At 35.0% G+C, this 21,948-nt stretch overlaps 4 protein-coding genes across 4 annotated transcripts; 2 read left to right on the top strand and 2 right to left on the bottom strand.

The window, feature by feature from the left end:
• The first annotated feature begins 6,923 nt into the window (after window positions 1–6,923).
• LOC104733626 (ribonuclease 3-like protein 3) lies at window positions 6,924–8,464 on the top strand. The gene is made up of 3 exons (XM_010453195.3): window positions 6,924–7,452; window positions 7,884–8,030; window positions 8,119–8,464. Exons 1-3 carry the CDS (start codon window positions 7,036–7,038, stop codon window positions 8,377–8,379), a joined length of 825 nt encoding a protein of 274 aa, XP_010451497.2. The 5' UTR covers window positions 6,924–7,035; the 3' UTR covers window positions 8,380–8,464.
• Window positions 8,465–9,459: 995 nt separating this feature from the next.
• LOC104723622 (cytochrome P450 71A27-like) lies at window positions 9,460–13,196 on the bottom strand. Its single transcript, XM_087475290.1, has 3 exons — window positions 12,678–13,196; window positions 11,750–12,211; window positions 9,460–10,260 (listed from the first exon to the last, which is right to left on the bottom strand). Exons 1-3 carry the CDS (start codon window positions 13,167–13,169, stop codon window positions 9,643–9,645), a joined length of 1,572 nt encoding a protein of 523 aa, XP_087331416.1. The 5' UTR covers window positions 13,170–13,196; the 3' UTR covers window positions 9,460–9,642.
• A 1,544-nt stretch (window positions 13,197–14,740) lies between these two features.
• Window positions 14,741–17,031, top strand: LOC104723621 (uncharacterized). Its single transcript, XM_010442008.2, has 3 exons — window positions 14,741–15,062; window positions 15,287–16,558; window positions 16,656–17,031. Exons 1-3 carry the CDS (start codon window positions 14,880–14,882, stop codon window positions 16,884–16,886), a joined length of 1,686 nt encoding a protein of 561 aa, XP_010440310.1. The 5' UTR covers window positions 14,741–14,879; the 3' UTR covers window positions 16,887–17,031.
• Window positions 17,032–18,686: 1,655 nt separating this feature from the next.
• Window positions 18,687–20,939, bottom strand: LOC147934032 (uncharacterized). The gene is made up of 5 exons (XM_087472444.1): window positions 20,897–20,939; window positions 20,487–20,627; window positions 20,256–20,396; window positions 19,891–20,075; window positions 18,687–19,445 (listed from the first exon to the last, which is right to left on the bottom strand). Exons 1-5 carry the CDS (start codon window positions 20,937–20,939, stop codon window positions 18,687–18,689), a joined length of 1,269 nt encoding a protein of 422 aa, XP_087328570.1.
• Window positions 20,940–21,948: the final 1,009 nt, after the last annotated feature.

Here is a 21,948-nt window from a genome sequence, read left to right as displayed (position 1 = left end):
AGAAGGAGGCGGAGAGATCTCCATTGGAGGACTAACTACACCAATCTTGGTGGCATGCGATGTGCCCTTGAAGGGGATAGTGCACGAACTAAGATGGCTGGATGCGGACTACCTCGTGCTGGCGAGATTTTTGGCCCATGAGAGGCTTAATGACATGATGTTGTTCAAGTTCGTTCATCCAACCGCCGGAGCTGCCCAAATGATCCTACCTAATGTCATATGCACCAAGGTTCGGTTGGGAAACAACATTGACTTCGCACCACCTTTGGAGGAGTTGTACAACCTGGAGGAAGAGTCCGAAGCTGAGAAGAGAGAGGAGACCGGGCAGAGACAGGGAGATAGCTGGGAGGATTTCGATTTTGAAGAGTATGTGTGCTCTCAAAAGCAACCGGTTGGAGTGAGGGAAGCTCACAAGAGGATCGGATGGCTGAAGAGGATGAACAAGTTTCTGGCGAAGAAGGTAAAAGATCTTGCCGGTAATGGGAGGTCAAATTAAGGAGCTACAAGACAAGGCAAGTTGTGCCTCAGATCCTACCTCGGCACAAGCACCAACTTGGATGGGGAGAAGCGGACCGATAGGAGGAACTCTAGGACTGCCACCTCCAGAACCTTACAGAGCATCATCATACGAGCCCCAAGCTGAGGAGAACGTCACCCGACCTGAAGCATCGCGGAGAAGCCATTCAGACGCTTACCCGACACCCAACCCGATGGGATACACGATGAACTATCCAATGCACCCATCGAGCACCCAATCGGGTGATTACGCAGGTATTTTCCCTCCACCTTACCAGATGCCATTCACGATGTCGTACACAATGCACCCTGCGAGTGGATACACGGGTGATCATTCTGGACCTCTTCCACCATTTCCGTCATACTACCCGATGCCCAACCCGATGAGCTACGCGATCCCACCCTCGATCAACCCCTCGGATGCTGGTCCGAGTAAGTCGTCCGTGCGTATTTCCGAGCTCTCTAACGAGCAAATACCGGCACCTGCTGAAGCCGGAGACGACCCTGGCTACACGTTGGCGAGTATGGAGGCTGCTACAACCTCCTTCTTCACCAACCCATAAGGTACCAATTTCATCCGACCCTTGTATATATCATTGCATTTAGTTTAATTCATTTTGTCTGATTCTTGGATTCTTTTTCCAACTTTTATTTACACAGAGACTGGGTAATTTAAGTTTGAGGGAGGGTCCTATAATGTATTTGACATTGTGTTTTATTTTCTTATTTTTATTATTTCTAATTTTTGCATGCTAGTTTTTATTCATTTGAGTCTGCATCTATGTGCATTGAAAAAAAATAAAAAAAAATAAAAAAAGAGTGTTCATGTAGTTGCATTTACATATTAGGATTGAGTCTAGTTTGTTTCATATAGGATTGTTGCATTTGCATCTTAGGGGACAATGATTAAAACTACCTTGTTTAAAATCAAAGCTTAGGATTGAAGCTATAGCTCTTAGTCACAGTTCATTGTTGCTAGATCACTCTTTGGAAAAAAATGAAAAAATCTTTGCTTAGAACCTTGTGTCTTTTGAATGCTTCCTCCACTTGTTTAACATTAAAACATCTCTATATTATTGGATTTAATTTGAACTTTAATTGTCTTGCTTATGGAACTTGAATACTTGCTCATGGTAATTCTAAACTCGGGTTAACACTCCATTTTTACCAATCTTTTCGTTTAACCCGATTCATTTGTCCTACCCATGAACCCAAACCTTCCTTTCAAACCTTGTTGTGAATTGTTGAGTAAGGCCTCTTTCATTGTGCTATATGTTGTGAAACCTTGAGAGTATTGAGAACCACAAAGAACTGCCTCTTGATTTAGCTAAGTTAGAATTTGAACTAGCTAATAGATTCAGTTTAGAAAGATAGGTGGTTAGAATGTTTATCTGGGGTTGGGTTGTGGAATAAAAAAAAAAAAGTTCCTAAGGTTAGAATCAATTAGCTCTAAATCTCTAAAAAAAAGAGAAAAGATCTTGCTATAGTCTCCTAGAAAGAAAGAAAGAAAGAAAGAAAGAAAGAAAAAAATATATATTCATATTAGGAGTTTAGCAAAGAAAGAAGAAAAAAAAAAAAAAAAAAAGAGAGAGAGCTTAAAGTCTAAAAGTCTAAACCTTAGGGAATATAAAAATAAGAGTTTAAATCAAGGATGTGGGTAGTTTAATTCTAGGGGGTTTAATAAAAAAAAATGTGAATGAGAAAATGGTAGATCATCAAGAGTTAAGCTTTGTATGCCCAAATTGTTCTCAGTCTTAGATAGTTTTCACAACTGTCTAGCATTACTTCTTTTAAGAGAAAACCACCCAAAGAATTTGTTTGAAACCATCTTACTAAAAAGTCTTACCCTTGAAACCGATTGAGCTTGATTCACCTTCCATTTGCAAGAATTCGCCAAACACTTAATTGAATGTGAAAAAGATGTTCTTTATCTTTAGTTGGAGGTTGAACAAGATCGATGCATGGTAATAAGCATAGAAAAATATTTGTAAGTATATTGATTGATCTTAGCACCATTAAACTATCTTTAAGGACTATAGCTTGATTCCTTCGCTTAGCATCTTAAGGTTATGAGTCCCCACTTTCAAACTGCACCCTCTTATTTCCTTGCTAGAGAACTAGCAAGATTTAAGTTTGGGGGTCTGATAACTCTCTAATTTATATCCTTTTAGCATCCTTTTTTGTCCATATTTTGCATTGTTCATACCTCTAACTTAGCATTTTTAGGTCATTAATTGTAGGAATTCACTTTTAGACCATTTAGGGTGTTGCATTTCTGTATTTGCATATTTTGGATGAAAACAGGTGCTAAAGAGCCAAAAATGAGGAAAAACAAGGACAATCCGAGCATATACCCGAAGGAGACATCGAGCTGCAAGAACAAGTCCGAACCCCACCACGATCGAGGAGGATCCAAGAGCATGAAGAACAACCCGAAGATCCACCCGAGGAGTAACTCGACTTCACCCTCGTGTACCCCATCGAGTAGACCATCGGGCAAGTCTGGGAAGCTAGGTCAAAGGGGTTTCCATATATAAATCCCTCCTCTCCTAGCTCGCAAACGAGCACGCCGCAGACCCTCAAACGAGAGAGCGAGAGCTTTTGTGAGAGAACTTAGCGATTCAAACATTTTCCTTTTCGTTTTTGCATTTTTTATTTCATAGTTTTTATAGTTTTCTTAGATTTCTATCTTGTACTCTTTCTACTCTACCCTATCTTTTAATACAATGCAATTTTCATTCATTTTCGTTATTATGTTCCTTGTTGTCATGTCCGAGTAGTGTAGTAAAGTTTCTAGGGATGGGATAGATGATTTTGTGTTCTTGATCGGTTAGGATTCTTTAGTTTGATTGTAAATGATTGATAGATTTCCTTCTAGGTTGGTGTTCTTAATGCTGTCAACAGACCGAGAGGTTGAGATTAGATCTAGGGCGTTTCAGCGACCGAGAGGTGTAGATGAGATGCGTGAGTTAGCCAATGCTAGAGGTTTACTTGACTCTGAGTAAGAAATTAGATGAGTTTGAATTTACTGACAATAATGAATCGTTCTTAATGCCTGCTTGTTCATATTGCTAGTGCGAGAGTGTGGTAAGTGATCAAGGTTGATTGTTGCTAGTGCGAGAGTGTGGTGACAAGGTTTTAGAGATTCATTGTCTAGGAAATAATTTCTTGAGGCATGTAAGGCATCCGTACTGGTCTAGAATACTTAGGATTCGATTACCCCATCCTTAGGAGCTTTCGTATTTTATTTGTTTACATTTTCTTTACTTACTCGACCACTTACCCGATCAGGTACACGATAACCTGCATCGAGTACTACCTCGAGCTGTTCATATCTCATTTGCTTACTCGATTGCTTGCTTCGAGTGCTTAGGTCGTGTGGTTTCTTTGTTTACATTCTTTTCTTTTATTTATTTTAGGACTGTTAGAATAAAAACCTTATCTGCTTGGCTTGACTTGTATTGTTCTGATCATATCCTTCCTGCTAGCAATAGACAACCATTTGGATTGACAACCCTTTCTACTACAACTGCATAGGGAATTGATATCCTGGGTGAAAACTTGCTTATCACAACCCGTGTAATCAACCCTTTGTTTACCAGAGATCTAGCGGAAACAATACTTCTCCAACCATAAGATGGAGAATAAGATTTAAGAGGTACCATTGGATTATAATGCCGATAGTACCTACTTTTAAAAACCCGTGCAAAAAGCGAATCAGGTGCCTCAATCAACCGCCATAATATTTTTACCAACAAAGCTGTATTAAAATCATCCACATTCCAAAAACCCAAACCTCCCAATTGCTTACTAGAACAAAGCTTCTCCCAATTCAACCAATGCATTCCCCTGAAATGATCATTACTACTCCACCAAAAATTTGCCACTTCACTGGTAATTTTTGACGTAATTGTTTTCAGAATACGAAAGCAAGACATCACAAAAGTCGGGATAGCAGTGTCGACGGACTTTATCATCACCTCTTCCCCCCCCCCCCCTTGGACAGAAGCTTAGCCGTCCAGCCTGTAGTACGACTCAGTAGCCGATCCCGAACAAAAGAAAACACCTTAGTTTTAGAACCCGCCAAACTCTCCGGCAACCCCAGATACGACCCCATACCACCAAGGTTTGTAACACCAAGAACCGACTGTAACTCCAATCTTATTGGCTCGGGCACCTTATCACCAAATTGAAGCGATGATTTTGAAAATTTTATCTGTTGCCCCAAGGCAGCCTCATATCTCTTCAGAACATCTAAGATGGCCCCACATTTCTCCTTAGAGGCCTTACAAAAAACAGGCTATCATCCGCAAACAAAAGATGAGTTATCGGCGGACATTTGTTTGCCACCTTGAAGCCTGTAATCCGCTTCTCCGTCTCCGCTTTCCGAATATTCGCAAGAAGCTCTTCCGTGTATAGAATAAACAAATACGGCGATAACGGATCCCCTGCCTTAACCCTCGTTCTGGTTTAATAAGCCCATTTGGTTGTCCATTTAGTAAAACCTTATACTCCACCGAAGAGACACAAAAAAATTTCCAGGTAATCCATTTCTCTGAAAATCCCATTTTACGGAGGACCCGTTCAATGAAAAACTACTCCACCTTATCATACGCCTTGCTCATATATGTCTTAATGGCCATGTACATTGTTTTACACGAGTTACGTGCAGAGCCCATGAAACATATCTTGGGCGATCAAGATATTATCCGAGATCAAACGGCCTGGTACAAAGGCTGATTAAGTTTCCGAAATAAGACTAGGGAGCACCTTTTTTAACCGTTTGCATAAAAAATTTAAAATAATTTTATATCCCACATTATATAGACTGATGGGGAGTAATTCCGCCATCCGAGTTGGCTTTTCCACCTTTGGAATTAAACAAAATATGCGTTGAATTTAAATCTTTATCAAAAAACCCTTGTTGGAAAAAAAGAATTAACCAGAGAAAGTAAATCCGTTTAAACCACACTCCATACCTTCTAGAAGAATAAAGCTGTCATCCTATCCGGTCCCAACGTCTTATCTGGATGCATCATAAATAAAGCTGTCCAAACCTCTTGCTCTGTTGCAGAACTGGTCAGACGGTCATTTAACTCATCCGTATGCACACTATGAACTTCCCATAAAACTTCCTCAAAATTATCTGGATTAATTGTAGTAAACAACTCCTCAAAATACGACATTACGATATTACAAATAGCAGAATCATCTGTGCACCAGATATTATTCTTATCAAAAAGTCCAACTATCCACAATAAATTATTATGATTCTTATTAAATCTTGAAGCTATTTAAGAATTAATACAAAAAAATAGCACCGATTGAATACGTCATGGATCTTAAGAATTCATATCATGGCAATTCTATTTTTATGTCTTGAAATTATTTTAATTTATCTAATAAATAAATTGATCATACCAAAAAATGATATTTTCAAAAAAAAATATATCATATTTTATATCTTTAAATTATTTTAAAATAAAATGAATTAATAATATGATGTAAAAAATATGAAATAAATATTGGAAAATATTTAACAACAAATATAATTTTCATATTTTCATATCTTTATATTATTTTAGATTGAAATGAATTGATCTTATTTTAAAATAAAATTAATTGATAATATGATGTAAACAATTGTGAACTAATATTTGAAAATATCTTACAATATTAATAATATTATGGTAACTATATAAAATATTAATAAATAATACCATTAGAAAAAAAATTTAATTACTAAATGGGTATTGAAAAATTATAGGTTATTTTTTAATATAAAAGTATAATTAAATCTTATGAAAATAATGAATTTAAATTTTAGAAAAATGACACATGTCAAAAAAAATAGAGTGTCACTTGTCAGCTTATTAGAGAATAGGTTTAAAGTTATTTAAGAATTGATAAAAAAATGTGAACTAAATATTCGAAAATATTTTACCATATTGATAATATTATGGTAACTATATAAAATATTGATACCTCGTTAGAAAGTATATAATTTCTAAATGGATATTGAAAATGATAGATTATTTTTTAATATAAAAGTATAATTAAATCTTATGTAAATAATATATTTAAAATTTAAAAAAATGACACATGTTAAAAGAACGGAGTGAAAATTGACGCATATCAAAAAAAATGCCACTTCGTTAGCTTATTAGAAAATAAGTTTTATAAATCTTACTTTATATGATATGTAATTAATTAGTCAAAATCTGGTGTGAATATGACCTATTCTTGCTTTAAGTCTAAACAATCATAAAAATAATTTTTAAAATTAATGAGAATCTTCTATATTTAATAACTGAAATAAATTCAATGATTTTGTTTTTCCTCACAATAAAATAATGACAACTACAACAATATTTTTTTAAAAAATCATAACAAATATAGTAAAGAAGACGTGTATAAAAACAATACCATAACCGGAGACCAAGAAGCACAAGAGACAAATTATAACACAAAAGAAACTTAGAAAAAGACATATCCTTCCTCCTCTCTTGTCTTGTCCCTATGGAATCGCAAGTCTCAAACGCAGACGTTGAATCATTACAGTTGAATTTGATCAGCTTAGACAACACCAAAACCAACGGATCAGGAGCCCTAACCTCAACCGATCCTGACCAGCCTCTGGAGATCGTGGAGAAGATCTTAGATTACAAGTTCAAAGACAAGAGTTTGTTGTTAGAAGCTTTCACCGACACTAGTTGCGACGAAGATTTTTCGAATGAACGCCTAGAATTTATAGGAGATACGATCCTAAACACGATTGTAACGATATATATTTTTAATTTATACCCTAGAGAGTCACCTGGTTCGATGACCAATCTCCGAGCCGTCAACGTTGACACCGAGAAATTGGCCCGAGTCGCTGTAAAACACAATCTCCATCGCTGCCTCCGTCATAAGAAAGCTTTGCTTGATAACCAAGTAAGTTACTTTCTTAAAACCCTAGTCAATATCATCTTTAAAAGCCTTAATTTGTAAAATCATCTAACTTTCCATTTATTATCTTCGATCATGTCTAAGTACAATTTGGTTGATTGAATGAGTAAACAAAAATATGAAAAAGGGATAAACATTTCATAGAAGCAGCGGTGTAAGCTCACGTTACTTTTGTTTATAGGGAAGACAAATTGTCTTATATATGTCAATATATATAACTTTTAGTTTTTTGAACAAAAAAAAAATATAACTTTTAGTTAATATCAAATTCAATTAATTTCTGAACCTGTTACATTCTCTACTATGTCAAAAAAAAATTCAAAATAGTCTTTCTTTTACTTATTTGAATTATTAAGTTATATAGTTTACAATTTATTCATATTGGTTTGTGTTATCTATCGGATTAATGCATGCAGATACTGGAATTTGTGGAAGCGATAGAGAAACATCCAACATTACACTCGCGTGGTCTTGTGAAAGTTCCTAAATCTCTAGCAAACATCGTAGAATCTACAATTGGAGCTCTTTTCATGGACTGCAACTCTATCGAAACCGTATGGAAGGTAGTAATTAACATACACATTATGTTGTAATTACATATCTACTAGAGTTGGGTTAACCGATTAATTCGATGAATTTTTGGATATATAGGTGATAAAACCATTGCTCGAACCAATAATACATTTGGACAAATTGGAGATCCACCCAGTGACAGAACTCTATGAGATGTGTCAGAAGAGGAACTTAAAGTTGGAGGCCAAAGACACATGGAAAGAAAATAAAGAATATTGTTTCTATATTCAGGATAAATTGGTTGGACGTGGAGACCATCGTATCAAAAAGGAAACTGCTCGTAATTGCGCTGCCAAAGATGCTATCGCCAATTTTTCTACCTTTTTTGGAAACCATTAAGTTGTATAAATATTGTATCAAAAATTGATTTATACATCTTTGTATTTGAATCAACTTGAATATATAGAACTGTAGTCTGTCGCTATATATGTCGAAATAGTATAAGCAATTAAGCAGACCAAGCCAAAAAAAAAAATTTATTAACTAATACTGATCGACTAAATCGTTTTTATTTATTTGTCTGCAAAACTATAAGTCCTATAAGGGTATGTGGCATGGTTAATAACTTTGACTATTCATGCTCGTCTCAAATGCTTGAACATTAATCATGTATAATGATTAAAACATCAATTAAAATCTGATGTGCACATTACCACAATCGAATATTATGTTGATATAGTACTTTAGAATCAAATCTACAAGAAAAAATGCATTTTAAGTACATCAAAATTACATGTTGTTACTCATTCTAAGCTAATCAAGATTGATTTTGGCTTTTATCAAACTTAACTTAAAAACGAACAAGATCCAAAAGTAAATAAAGCGGAAAATCATCAAAACAGTCTCGAGAAATAGCAAAAAGTGAGTTTTCGGGTTTAGATGATTGATTCATGTGATCACTAATCACTCCAATATGCTCTACAAATAAAACTCGTAATTGTTTTGTCTAATTAGAAGACTATTCTAAACTAGTTCAATTCTATGGTAATAATCATACGATTTAGAAAGACTCCCATACGTAATCACAAGACTAAAATGCATTAGTTTCAAACCTAAACCCAACATCCTAACCATTAAATTCCATTGAAAAAGAATGCTAAGAATTTTTCAGAAATCTCATCGAACACATTTCCAAGTGACGAAACTAATGATTCAGACTCATTTGATCAAGACTAAGCGATAACTATAAACACATTAAGGATGAGGCATCTTCACTTTTTCTCGGATCTGCTAACGCAAAGGCCTGAAGATTTTACCGGTATATATCGCTTTACTTTTGTAAGAATTATTGCCATTTAGATGCTCTGTTCAGTAGCAAGAGCATCTTATTTATGCAGTTACATTATCAGAGGCGAAGCAATTAATTTTCTCGTTGTCTATGAATAAGTCGCCTGGTCCGTCCGGATGGGAAACACATTGTTTGGCTGGTGGAGAATATCACGAATAAGTTTACTTAAGAAGTATGCGGACCACAAATAGTAAAGTACTACGTTATAAAGGAACATAAAAGCAAAGCTCACACTCATCATCATGCGACAAGCTAGTGAACTGGACACGTTAAGTAAATGTATCTTATCATCAAGTCAAGATGTATTAATACCTTCATGCGTGCACAAGTGATGGAAAGACAATGAGAGGAAACTTGCGGCAAACATCAATACCAGACGAGGCTTCAGCTAGATCAGGCTTATCATCTCCCCCTGGTCCGACCGTGACTCTCCAGTTGAACCGTTTCACAAGGTTGGCTAGTGTTAATTTTGACAAGACAACAGAAAACCCCACTCCGGGGAAAACTCTTCTTCCCACTCCAAATGGAAGGAACTTTGAATCATTACCGATAAATTCCGAATTTGAACCAAAATGCCTCTCCGGTTTAAACTGTTCAGCATCATGTCCCCATATAGCAGGGTTTCGTAGAATTGACGAAGCATTGATTAGTATCTGTGTTCCTGCAGCAATATCAAATCCCTTTAATTGGATGTCTTCAGTAGATATCCTTGACAATAATGGAGCAGCGGGATGCAGCTGTAGCCCCTCCTTGATCACACATTGTAAATAGTCCATTTTTTCAACTTCTTTCTCTGTTACATTTGAGTTATGAGCCGACACTGAATTAATCTCATCTTGTAGTTTTTTCATACACTCTGGATGCCTCATAAGTTCTGTCATTGTCCATTCTAGTATTGAGGAATTTGTTAATGTTCCTGCAAAAAACATATCCTGAAAGACCAAAGAAAACAAAATATAGGATGTTTTAGTTAAAACACGCATATTAAGAAATAATTATTTTAAAAAAATTTAACCAATTATAAACAAGACTGCATAATATAAATATGAAACTAATCTAACGAGGGGTATTGAATTTGGTATTTTAGAGGATTTTGGAGTATTCTTAAAATCACTTGTTATTCAATTAATGATTTTTAAAAATCTATTGAAATCCTATGTTATTCAACTTAAGATTTAAGTAGAATCATATAAAATAATTCACAATCTCTTGTTATTCAATCAATGATTTATAAATTTCACTTAAAATCCATTATTATTCAAAATATCATAAACTTTTTAGAATTGCTACTTTGAATGATTTTGAAAGACAATTTTTTTTTTTAGTTTAAAAATGTGGCCCAGAAAATAACACCCTTTGAAATAGAATTTTGAAAGATTTCAAAGATCTTCTTCCTCTTCCCCTTTTTTATAAGACTTCTTCTAAAGGTGCTGCTAATCCACCCGCTGCACCACTAAACACAGTACACAATAATCAACAAATATATACGCACCCAAATCTTCTTTTTCTCTTATCCTTGTGATGATCATCAAACACGTACGTGCAGTTTTTTTGGTTGGCTATGTTTTTAGTGCATGTGATGATCATATATATATGATTTTTTGTAAGTTGGACAAACGATAAGATAGATACCGACGTACGTGGCCGAGTTTATACATCTCATCTCACTCCGATCTCATTTTTTTTTGTGTTTCATCATCTTTAAACGATTGATTTCCTTGTTAGACATATGTTTTCAGTAGCTGTGATTCGTTTCATCTTTTAAACAAAAACTATGGGTTGACCCCGAAGGCCGATGGAAAATGCTCTAATAATAATCGGGCCAAGAGAGACGTCATCATGTGAATTTTTTGCTGGGAACGAGGATGACGTGAGAGATCATTGGAAACAAATTTCATTTTCTTGTGTTGTAAAATATTCTAAAATCACCTAAAATTTATTAGTAAAATCTTACATAATCACTTTTTTCTTTTTTTTTTATAGAAAAAATCTAAAAACTATTCAAATCTTCTAAACTCTCACTCAAATCTTTCAAAATTCCAAAATATTAAAATTACATCAAATCCTTTAAAATACAAGTTCAATACCCCCTCTAAAAGTTGCATAGAAACTTGGAAACATCCTATATTATGAAACAAAAATACTTCTCTAAACATCCTATATTATGAAACAGAGAGAGAGTACGCAACAATTTTGGGTTTAGTCCAAACTCTTTTACGAGGTTTTTATGGATCAGTGAACTATGTCATAATTTACCTTGGTCCAAATCAAGTCTAGTTTTCAATAGTAACACATTCATTTCTATTTATACTAATATGTATTTCTACATGAAAAATAAATGTTTTTTTTTTCAGTGACATTATGTACTGTAAATTCATTGTTCTTGAAAATATGCAAAACGAAAGGAATGGGTTGTGTTACCTTGAGGGTGAGTATTAGGTCACCTCTGTCAAGCCCAAATCGTTTGGTTTGATCTTTTTGAATCGATAGCAACATACCAACAGAATCTTGTACCACGCTGTCTAAAAATCCATTTAACTTATTATTTATGTCTTCCATTTTATCATCTACGCCACTGATCCTATCTATCCATGCCAAGCTGGGAATAAAATCTCCGACAAAGAATTTTCCAAAGCACTCATGTAATGTCACTACTAAGTTCTTGATATCAATTTCACCTTCCTCGCTGTTGTATTTTCTTCCCAAGATGATTCTGCACATGATATCGTTGGTAAGAGTCATAAGCAGTTTCCTTAGATTTACTGATGAAGAAGATGAACATGCTTCTTCTAGCTTCTTTGTCAATACTTTTATCTCTTCTTCTCTTAGCTTCTCAAAGGACCGAACCATTTTGTTGTTGAAGAGATGCATCATGCACAAACTCTGCAAGTATCGCAAGTTGATATAGTACAATATATATATCCATTGTAAAGATAAAACTAGACGTCTAACATGAAGATTAAACATAAATAATTAGCACTTTTCTGTAAAGTTTATATATTCGTAATATGTCTAACCCGCTATTCAATAAATCTTATAAGAACCATTTAACTTATTGAAAATTTTCACAATAAACTCATATACAGTATGTCCATAAAATATACACAAAATAAATAAAATCCCCTCTGTTTTACTTCAAATATCAAATTTATATTAGTTTTTCAAATGTTGTGAAAAAAAAATAGAGTAATAGACAGTTATTTTGCAATGGATGGAGTAGTAGTTCCCAAAAAAAACATCAAATTAAAGCTCATATAAACTTATCACAAAACCTAATAGTATAAATTATTGTTGGCAAGCTAGTCTAATAAAGAAGTCTATACGGAATAATTTATTCAAGAAAAAGTACCTTCATGTTCTTCCAATCTTCTCCGCTCGGGGCAAAGATTATACCACGCCCACCTTTCATATATATGTCAATAGCTTTTGAATCCAGGCGGTTTGCAAATTTGAGGTCGTGTGTTTTCACGATGTCATGAGTAACTTCTGGACAAGAGACCACGAGAACAGGTACACGTCCTAAATGAAGGAGCATGAGTGGTCCATACCGGAGGCTGAGAGAATGGAGAGACCGGTGAGTGTTGGGACCGAGCTGGTGGAGGTTTCCGATCACCGGAAGCGACCACCATGGAGATGGTGGTAACTTACGCTTAGTGGGGGTGATTCGTTTAAGGAGTGGTTTTAGGAAGAGAAGGGATAAGAAGGTGGCTAAGCACAAAGAGACTAATATCATTTCCATATTATGCGTTTGGTTAGCAGTTGTGTAATTTGAGCATTTCTCAACTTCGTGTTTAATACGGGACACGACCCTACTTTTACTTTTTATTTTATTATCTTTCATCTGAATTTAAATTTTTTTGGACTCGTTAATAATAATTCAAGACATGGATGGATCAATGTGTCTCCACGGGTAAAGAAAGTGACGGTGTCTCTCATCGACTTCAGTCAACCCTCATCGTTCTCTGGACCTGGTGTAGATTTCACGATTGATATATATCTGTATTTTCTCTATCTTTAGTATTTGTCAAGTGTCCACTGTGCTTTTGTGAAACGTGTGGATGTTTTGATCTTACCTTTTTTTCTCTCTAAAAGGCATACAGAGTCAACAAACTTTTATATTTTTTTGGCAAGAAGCTGACAAGTCAATAATGCTGTTTCAGTTTCAGATGACCCGCTACATAAAGTTGACGCTATACCTTGACTATTTACGATGGTTCACCGTTCACGTTTCGCTCAACATTTTCTCCAATTACAGTTTGTCATGTGGCAACATTGATCTTATTTGTTTCTTATCCACACGTTGAATCAATTCAAGCATTCAACACAATTTAATTTATATGTATTTTCATATTATTCAACAATGTCATTAAATTTACTGAGCAATTGAATATTTATTTTATCAACAGCTTTATAATCTATAGCCTCAGAGCATCAACATCAACTCTTACAGTGTCTTTTACTGTTAAAATATAGAAAAAAAATGAAAAATAAGAGAGAAAGAGAAAGACGTCTCTCGTTTGAAAGACTTGAAAAAAAAACTATGATAGATGATCCTCACTTCGATCCTTTTATGATTGGTCTATTGGAGTAAAAGCATGGATATTGACTACCCGTTCTTCATAAATTTCGGCAAAGCTCTAAATATGTTTGGAAAATGATATATAAAATCATGGAACTAGTCAATTTCTGCCAAAAAAAAAAAAAGAAAAAGCTAATTTGAAAAATAACTTGAACGTTTGATAATTTTCAAATGCATTAACCTTTAGGCGTTGGCTGTTGAAGAAATAAAAATACTATGAGTGCAACGGCATTGGTCACACAAATTTGGAGTGTCTATATCATTGTTGAGGGCAGGCATGTGATCTAAAATCAGATGACAAATGAGGACATGAAAAATCTATATTATTCAAGAATTTATGGACCGAGAGAACTAAACACTAGTTCTACATATATACTACGAAAAGTAATAGATTCGAGAGTGAGAACTAAAAACTAGTCCAACACGTTTGGATTCGAGTCAGTCTCGGGTTCGGATTTTTAAGTCTTGCGATTTAAAATCTTTTCGGATATTTAAAAATTTTGGATTCGAATTTGAATCGGGTTTGGGCAGGTCCTTGGACTTGGAATTAGAGAAAATACATGATGATGTTTTCTAACTACTAATATATTATTATTATTTTTTATCTTAGTTAATAATTAATTTAATAAGGATTAATAAAAATGATGAAAATAAAATAAAATAAGGATTAATCCAAATAAAATACAATTCTACAAACCACAACATGTTCAACAATATAAATCATATATTTTTATTGCATAGCTGACTTTGTACCATCTTGTTTGGGCTTTAAGAAAGGCCCAGATACTTCCAGATACTTTATTTGACTAAAACAAAAGGCCTTATAAAAAAACACCACTCTGGCTTTTTCTTGAAGAAACAATAGAAAAATCACAAAGCTCCTCTCCCTTTTTTTTTTTTTTTTTTTTTTTGTTGTTGTTTCTTCTTCTACCTTGAGATTTCGAATCCTCAGAAGAAGAAGAAGAAGAAAAAATGGATTTCGAGCTTCGATCGGCGAAGGAGAAGCTTGAAAGAGAGCAGAGAGAGAGGAAGCAAAGGGCGAAACTGAAGCTCGATCGAGAGAAGAAAGCTAAGGAAGCTGCGATTAGGCAACGCGAAGCTATTGAAGCTTCTCAGAGAGCTAAAAGGCTTGACGCCATTGAAGCCCAGATTAAGGTCTCTTATCTCTACTCTTTACTACGACTTTTCAATTTCTCCATTTGGGAATTTTAGTTCCTCCCTACGTTTTTTGGATTCCTGATAAAAAAAAAAAAGTTGGGATTTTTTTAGGTTTTTGTAATAGTTTCTTGTTCGATCCCATCTCTAGTTGTAGATTTTGATGCATACGACATTGGGTTGGCTCTATTTGATCATTTGCTTTTCTTGTACTCTGTGTTTAGGCTGATCAACATATGCAAGAAAGTTTAATATCTGGAGATGGGATAGTGTTTGAACGAGTCTTCCAAGCTGTGCCTTTTCAAGGAAATGGAGATAAGATTAAACTGCCACCATCGTGTTTTACTGAGCTATCTGATCAAGGAGCTTTCGATAAAGGTCCTTTGTACTTTGAGCTCTCTGTAGCTGACCACTCAGAAAATAAAAATACAACACACTCTGGTGTTCTTGAGTTTACTGCTGAAGATGGTACTGTTGGACTTCCTCCGCACGTGTGGAGCAACTTGTTCTCGTCACATGATCCAGTGGATGTTCCTTTGGTGGATATACGTTATATCCGGCTGCCTAAAGGCAGTTACGCGAAGCTTCAACCGGACAACCTTGGTTTCTCGGATTTGCCTAACCATAAAGCTATCCTTGAAACCATTCTTCGCCAACATGCTACACTTTCTATTGATGATGTGCTCTCGGTAAACTATGGACAAGTCTCTTACAAGCTTCAGGTTCTCGAGTTAAAACCTGCTTCAAGCATTTCAGTTCTGGAGACTGATATTGAGGTTGATATAGTTAGTCCAGATATCGTTTCAGATCAACCGAATCAGCGTGTGTTGAGGCCGCTTCAGTTTGGGAAATCTGAATCAGGAACAGTGGAAGAAGGACAATATGATTACTATAAGTTTGCGATTGATGAGGCTACTGTAGAAAAATTATTGGCAGGAAACATCAAAGTTATTGTAAAGCTAGATGTGGAAAAGGATGGAGCGGATACTGATCTATATGTATCAAAACACCCTGTTTTATTCCCTTCTCTTCATCAACACGAGTGGTCTTCACATGATGTGGGTTCAAAGACATTGATCTTGGGATCAAAGGAGAGAGCGCTGAGCTCAGGGACTTACAGTATAGGTGTATATGGCTTCAAAGGAATAGTCAAGTACCAGGTTTCTGTACTAACCCAAGAAAGCATCGATGGAGCTAAGGTTGGGGAACGGGCTGTATCATCTTCGTCAGATGTCGATACAGTAGAGTGCAGGAACTGTAAGCATTCAATTCCAAGCAGGAGTATAGCGTTGCACGAGGCATACTGTAGCAGACACAACGTTGTTTGTAACTATAATGGATGCGGAATCGTTCTCAGAGTTGAGGAGGCGAAAAACCATTTGCACTGTGAAAAATGTGGACAAGCACTGCAGCCAACAGAGATGGAGAAACACTTGAAAGTCTTTCATGAACCTCTCACTTGTGGCTGTGGGGTAGTGCTTGAGAAAGAACAGATGGTGCGTATTTGAAAAAAACGGTTGCAATCGTTGTTCTCATTACCTTGCTGTGCTAAAAAATGGTTAAATTTAATATGAGATTGTGATTTCGTTGCAGGTTCAACATCAAGCAAGAGATTGTCCTCTACGTTTAATCGCGTGTAGGTTCTGCGGAGATATGGTGGAAGCGGGAAACTCTGCAGCTGATGCTAGAGACAGGATGAGAGGAATGTCAGAACATGAGAGTACCTGTGGTTCAAGAACAGCACCATGTGATTCTTGCGGTCGATCTGTGATGCTCAAAGACATGGACATTCACCAGATTGCTGTTCATGGCAAGAGTAGCTAATTCTGTCCTCCTATTGTTATGGATAAGAACTGATTGTGAGTGATGTTGAAAGTATCAAAGCATCAGACCCATTTGTATTTATGGATATAACAGTTTGATGATTCTTGAAAGTCACTATCCGAAACAAAAGATTATATTTCCCGTATAGATTTTGTAGAGCCCCCAGAGAGACCTCATATGTCCTACTTTTGAATTACTATAATCGTCGAAAAAATTATACAACGACCCCAAAAGAAAACAATGATGCTTAATGTGCAAGTATTATTACAATAGGGTCATGAGTAGTCACGACAATGATTGAGAGTGATAGTTTAATAGTAGAAAGTTTTCCGAAAACAAAATTATCATAGGGAGACCAAGTTGCTTGGGTGAGAGAGTTTCTTTATGATTTCTATTTTCTTTTTTAAGTCAACAACAACTTCTGTGGCTGAAAATAAGAGAAAGGGAGGAAGAGATTTTGTACTTTGCAAGTTACCAAAATAAGTTTGAAACAAAAAAAATAAAATAAAAAGCAATTCACATATCACACCTCAAAGAGAATATTACGATAATATACTATAAAATGTCCCTTCAATTCTTAGGTTAACCCACCACGTATTAATTATTTAATAGAACTAGCTAATGCTAATTATATATGATATTTTCTTGATTAGTCCAAGTGGATTCAGATATTTCTTCTGGAAAGCAGTAAACGAATATCTAATTAGTAATACTAATTATTATGGCTGGGAAACATATTTAAAAGAGTAGTGATAGCTGAAAATATTCCACTGTTAACCTTTCACACCAATAAATCACTATAAAACAGTTAAAATAGAAAAGTAGAAAACATTCTTTGACATTAATTTCAAGTTTATTCTCTTTGACGCAACTTTATCACACCAACGTGTGAAACGACGAACGACGCAAAAGATTGGGTTTTACAAACATACAACTCTTTGACCTGTGGTCTATTCTACATATCAATACTAGATCTCATCATTATATTTTATTTTAGGATAACGTGGAAATGACAAACGCGTTTTTGGACAAGTATAGAACACACCAAAAAAAACACGAATGACGAATCTAAAATATAAACAAACGGCTCTATTTACATTATCTTGAACATACCATATAAGTTTGTTTCTTTTCAAAGTTTACATTGTAAATAAAATACCTATTAAAAATAATCCTTTCACGCACAAAATTATATTACCATCCTGACTCTTGAGCATAATATATATATCCCAAACCAATATATATAGCCTCTTTAATTATAAAATCAAAACCAAACCAATATATATATATATATATATATATATTTAATTAAAAGTATATAGAATTTGTTTCTTTACTTTGTTTTGCTTTTTAATTTAATTTTTACTTTTTAAAAAAAAATATTATATAAAAAATTCTGATTGATTGAAAAAGGAAAAACAAAATAAAAAGGTTATAATATATAACAAAACAAATATTTTTATAATATATTCAGTTCAGTTTTGGATATTTCGAATAGAGGGGTTATATGATCCATTTAAATATTTTGGTTTGGTTCTAGATATTTTCAATTCAGTTCTAGGTAATATATGAATACTAATTTTAAGAAAATGATTATATTTTAATAAAATTTGGTGCAATTTTGACATATATAACTAAGAACTTTTGAATATTTTTGGTTATATTGAGAACTTTGGTTATTTTAGTTAAAAATAATTGATATTTTGGGATTGAATTTGCAATTTTAGATAATTCCTTTTTATTAAATCTCAGTAGAATTAATATTACATATATAATTTTTTTTCTTCTGCAAAGGATAATTTATTCAAAATAAAATCGTTCAAGATACAAAGGTTCTCTCAACCATACCGGAGGATTACAAGAATCTGAATAAAAATCTAAGTTATTACAACCCAATTTAGCTAATAAATGGTCAACCTCATTATTTGTGCGATGAATGAAAGAAAATCTAACTTCCTTATAAATTCTGGAACAAAGTCTGATATCTTGCAGTAGACCATGAATGAAAACATCTTGTTGTGAGTCATTGAGGCAATCAATTAGCGTTTTACAGTTCCCTTCAAAGCAAACGTTCTGAAATCCCTTATTAGCTGATTGTTGCATGGCCAGAAGTAATGCTTGAGCTTCTCCTTCTAATGAGTTATTTGCGTTTCTTAAAATACTTGAACTCCAATATACAACGACTCCCAGATGATTTCGGACCATCCAACCTCCTATAGTTTTTTTCGTGTCAGGTCTGTAACTAACATCAAAATTACATTTCACCAATGGAGTGTCAGGTCTCGCCCAATGGGGATTATATGTATGATCCCTAGGAGCTGATCTATGTGAGTAGGATGGTAAAGATTGGATCCATTCTGAAACATCTGCCTTAGATTGAGATATCGTTCGATTGTGGTCACTAACAGTGTTTTTGTAAATGAAATTATTACGATCTTTCCATATGTTCCAAATGAGCCAGAAGGGAAGTAGATTCAGGTCCTTAGAAACATTGTTATCATCGTAAATGTGCAGCAATGAGGATACATTTAGCTCATAATCTGTGGCATGAAAAGTAGACTGTAATGGGAGAATAGCCAAGTCCCAAACCAATTTTGCCGTTGGGCATGTGAACAAAGTATGGTTGATAGTTTCATTCAATCCTTGGCAACGCTGGCAAAGTTTACTTATGTCTAAGCCACGAGAAAATAGTCTAGGTGTGGTACCTAATTATTTGGATAATACATTCCAAAGGAAATGCTGGTTTTCAGTTCAATGGAGCCATGAGGAATATCAGGACCAACAATCAAATTTGAAGGCTCATGTGTAGCTAACCAGTAACCGAATCTAACTGTGTACTCACCCGAAGCATTATAATGCCAAATTATGTTATCCATTGAGGCAAATTGTGGTATGTAAATTTGCGTTAAGCCTTCATAATCCATCGGTTTAATAATGTTAACAACTGCAGTCGTATTCCAGGACTTATCTGAACGAGAAGTATGTATAAATGATGATAGCATACCATTATAATGAGGATCAATAGAGCAGACAGGTCGTGGGGGTGGTCTGCAATAACATTATCAACATTGACTCGGATAGTTGATCCATCCCCTACTGTAAATCGAACTCCCTTCTTTAAAAGACTTAATCCAGTGAGAATAGAAGACCAACCATAGGACTGATATCTTTTAGGGGTGGCATCAAGAACTGAGGTATCAGGAAAATATCTTGCCTTCATCACTTAAGCAAATAAACTGTTTGGACATTTTAGTATTCGCCACGCCTGTTTAGCTAATAACGCATCATTAAACTTTGCTAAGTCTCGGAAGCCAAGACCACCTTCTTTTTTAGAATATTGAAGTCTTTTCCAAGCAATCCAGGAAATACCTCTTGAAGACGTTGATTTCTTCCACCAAAAGTTCATTAATAAAGACTCTAATTCAGAGATGAGACCAAGTGGTAGTTTGAAGCAGATCATAGCATAGATTGGCATCGCAGCTGCAACAGACTTGATCATAAATTCTTTCCCTGCAGGAGATATGAATTTGCCACTCTAATTCGATGTACGTTGTCGTACTCTTTCAACTATATACTCAAACATTTCTTTCTTTTTTCTACCAAATTGCTCTGGTAATCCAAGATACTTCCCTCCACCCCCTTGATTTGAGATTTGCAAAATCTGCTTCATTGAATTTTGTCTATGACCAAACACCCGAGATCCAAATGTGATAAGAGACATTGATGTGTTAATTTTTTTGCCTGAATAATATTCATAGACGTCAAAAACATCTTTCAAAGCTTGACAGTTACGGTTGTTAGCTCGGCAAAAAAATAAACTATCATCTGCAAATTGCAAATGGGTTATTGGGGGAACAACATTGCCTATTTTTATTCCTTTTAAGCATTTGGAGGACACCTGAGACTTGATTAGATAGCTTAAGATGTCTGCACATAATATAAACAGATATGGAGACAGAGGGTCTCCTGTCTAATGTCGCGACTTGGCACCACTTTGCCAAAAGGTGTACCATTTACAAGAACTGCATATTCAACCGTTCTAACTGTAGCCATGATCCAACTAATCCATGTAGATGACAAACCAAATAATTTCATAGAGGTTTCCAAGAAGTTCTATTCCACCCGGTCATATGCTTTGCTGACATCAGCTTTAACATCCATATAAGTTTGTGAGACTCGTTTTCGTGTTTTGAGTGAGTGTATGGGCTCATGAGCAATCAGTATATTATCAGTGACTACACGTCCTCGGATAAATGCTGCTTGGGAATCAGATACTATAGTATCCAAATGACATTTTAAACGATTGACCAAACATTTTGATATGATCTTGTAGATAACATTGTAGAGGCCAATGGGACGGTAGTCAGATAGAGTATCCGACTCTGTTATTTTAAGAATCATGCATATGTTAGTATTGTTCAGGCCAGGTTTCATGTAAGAGGTAGTAAAAAAGTCTTTAACTTCCTTGGTTATGTCCTCGCCAACCACATCCCAACACTTTTTTTAGAATCTTGCCGTTAAACCATCAGGTCCAGGAGCTTTATCATCCCCAATCATTGATAAGGCTTTGTAAATCTCTTCGGAGGAGAAATATTTAGTCAAGTCATCGTTTATACCTTGCGTAACCGTAGGTGTGAAATCCGCAAAATCCATTGGTGAAACCAAATGGCCGGACGATATATATATGTCTTGAAAATATTCTGCAGCATGATGACCTATAGCAGTATTACCAGTGAAAACATTCCCCTGATTGCTTTGATTGTAGTGATGTAATTCTGGGCAAATCTGTTCTTAGTAGACGCATGAAAAAAATTTGTGTTTCGATCTCCAGCTTGTAACCATAAGTTTCTGCTCTTTTCACTACAAGAAAATAATTTTATTAAGACGAAATATTTAGTCACAATAAAAAGTATTTAGTCACAATATAAACATTGTTACGAATTTGTGACGATTTTTGAATGGTTGCAATACAATCGTCACAAATTTTTTTTGTAACAAAAACGTCACAAGAGTTGCAACGAATATATTAGTAACCATTTTGTCATCAATAATTATGATACAA

This window comes from Camelina sativa, chromosome 11, assembly GCF_030686135.1.
Source record: "Camelina sativa cultivar CO46 ecotype springtype chromosome 11, ASM3068613v1".
In the NCBI taxonomy this organism is placed as follows: Eukaryota; Viridiplantae; Streptophyta; class Magnoliopsida; order Brassicales; family Brassicaceae; genus Camelina; species Camelina sativa.
The sequence above is the reverse complement of the archived record's forward strand: the minus strand, read 5'-3'. Positions and strand labels throughout refer to the sequence as shown.

Bases quoted from the DNA above. Each gene is read 5' to 3' on its own strand.
- LOC104733626 (XM_010453195.3), top strand. From the start codon at position 7,036: ATGGAATCGCAAGTCTCAAACGCAGACGTTGAATCATTACAGTTGAAT. The intron at 7,453-7,883 runs GTAAGTTACTTT...TAATGCATGCAG, and splicing joins AAGCTTTGCTTGATAACCAA to ATACTGGAATTTGTGGAAGC. The intron at 8,031-8,118 runs GTAGTAATTAAC...TTGGATATATAG, and splicing joins CTATCGAAACCGTATGGAAG to GTGATAAAACCATTGCTCGA.
- LOC104723622 (XM_087475290.1), bottom strand. From the start codon at position 13,169: ATGAAAGATAATAAAATAAAAAGTAAAAGTAGGGTCGTGTCCCGTATT. The intron at 12,212-12,677 runs GTACTTTTTCTT...CGATACTTGCAG, and splicing joins AAGATTGGAAGAACATGAAG to AGTTTGTGCATGATGCATCT. The intron at 10,261-11,749 runs GTAACACAACCC...TTGGTCTTTCAG, and splicing joins ACCTAATACTCACCCTCAAG to GATATGTTTTTTGCAGGAAC.
- LOC104723621 (XM_010442008.2), top strand. From the start codon at position 14,880: ATGGATTTCGAGCTTCGATCGGCGAAGGAGAAGCTTGAAAGAGAGCAG. The intron at 15,063-15,286 runs GTCTCTTATCTC...CTCTGTGTTTAG, and splicing joins CCATTGAAGCCCAGATTAAG to GCTGATCAACATATGCAAGA. The intron at 16,559-16,655 runs GTGCGTATTTGA...ATTTCGTTGCAG, and splicing joins TGCTTGAGAAAGAACAGATG to GTTCAACATCAAGCAAGAGA.
- LOC147934032 (XM_087472444.1), bottom strand. From the start codon at position 20,939: ATGGCTACAGTTAGAACGGTTGAATATGCAGTTCTTGTAAATG. The intron at 20,397-20,486 runs GTAGAAAAAAGA...TATCTCCTGCAG, and splicing joins TGGATTACCAGAGCAATTTG to GGAAAGAATTTATGATCAAG. The intron at 19,446-19,890 runs GTATGCTATCAT...CTCCCATTACAG, and splicing joins TATTGATCCTCATTATAATG to TCTACTTTTCATGCCACAGA.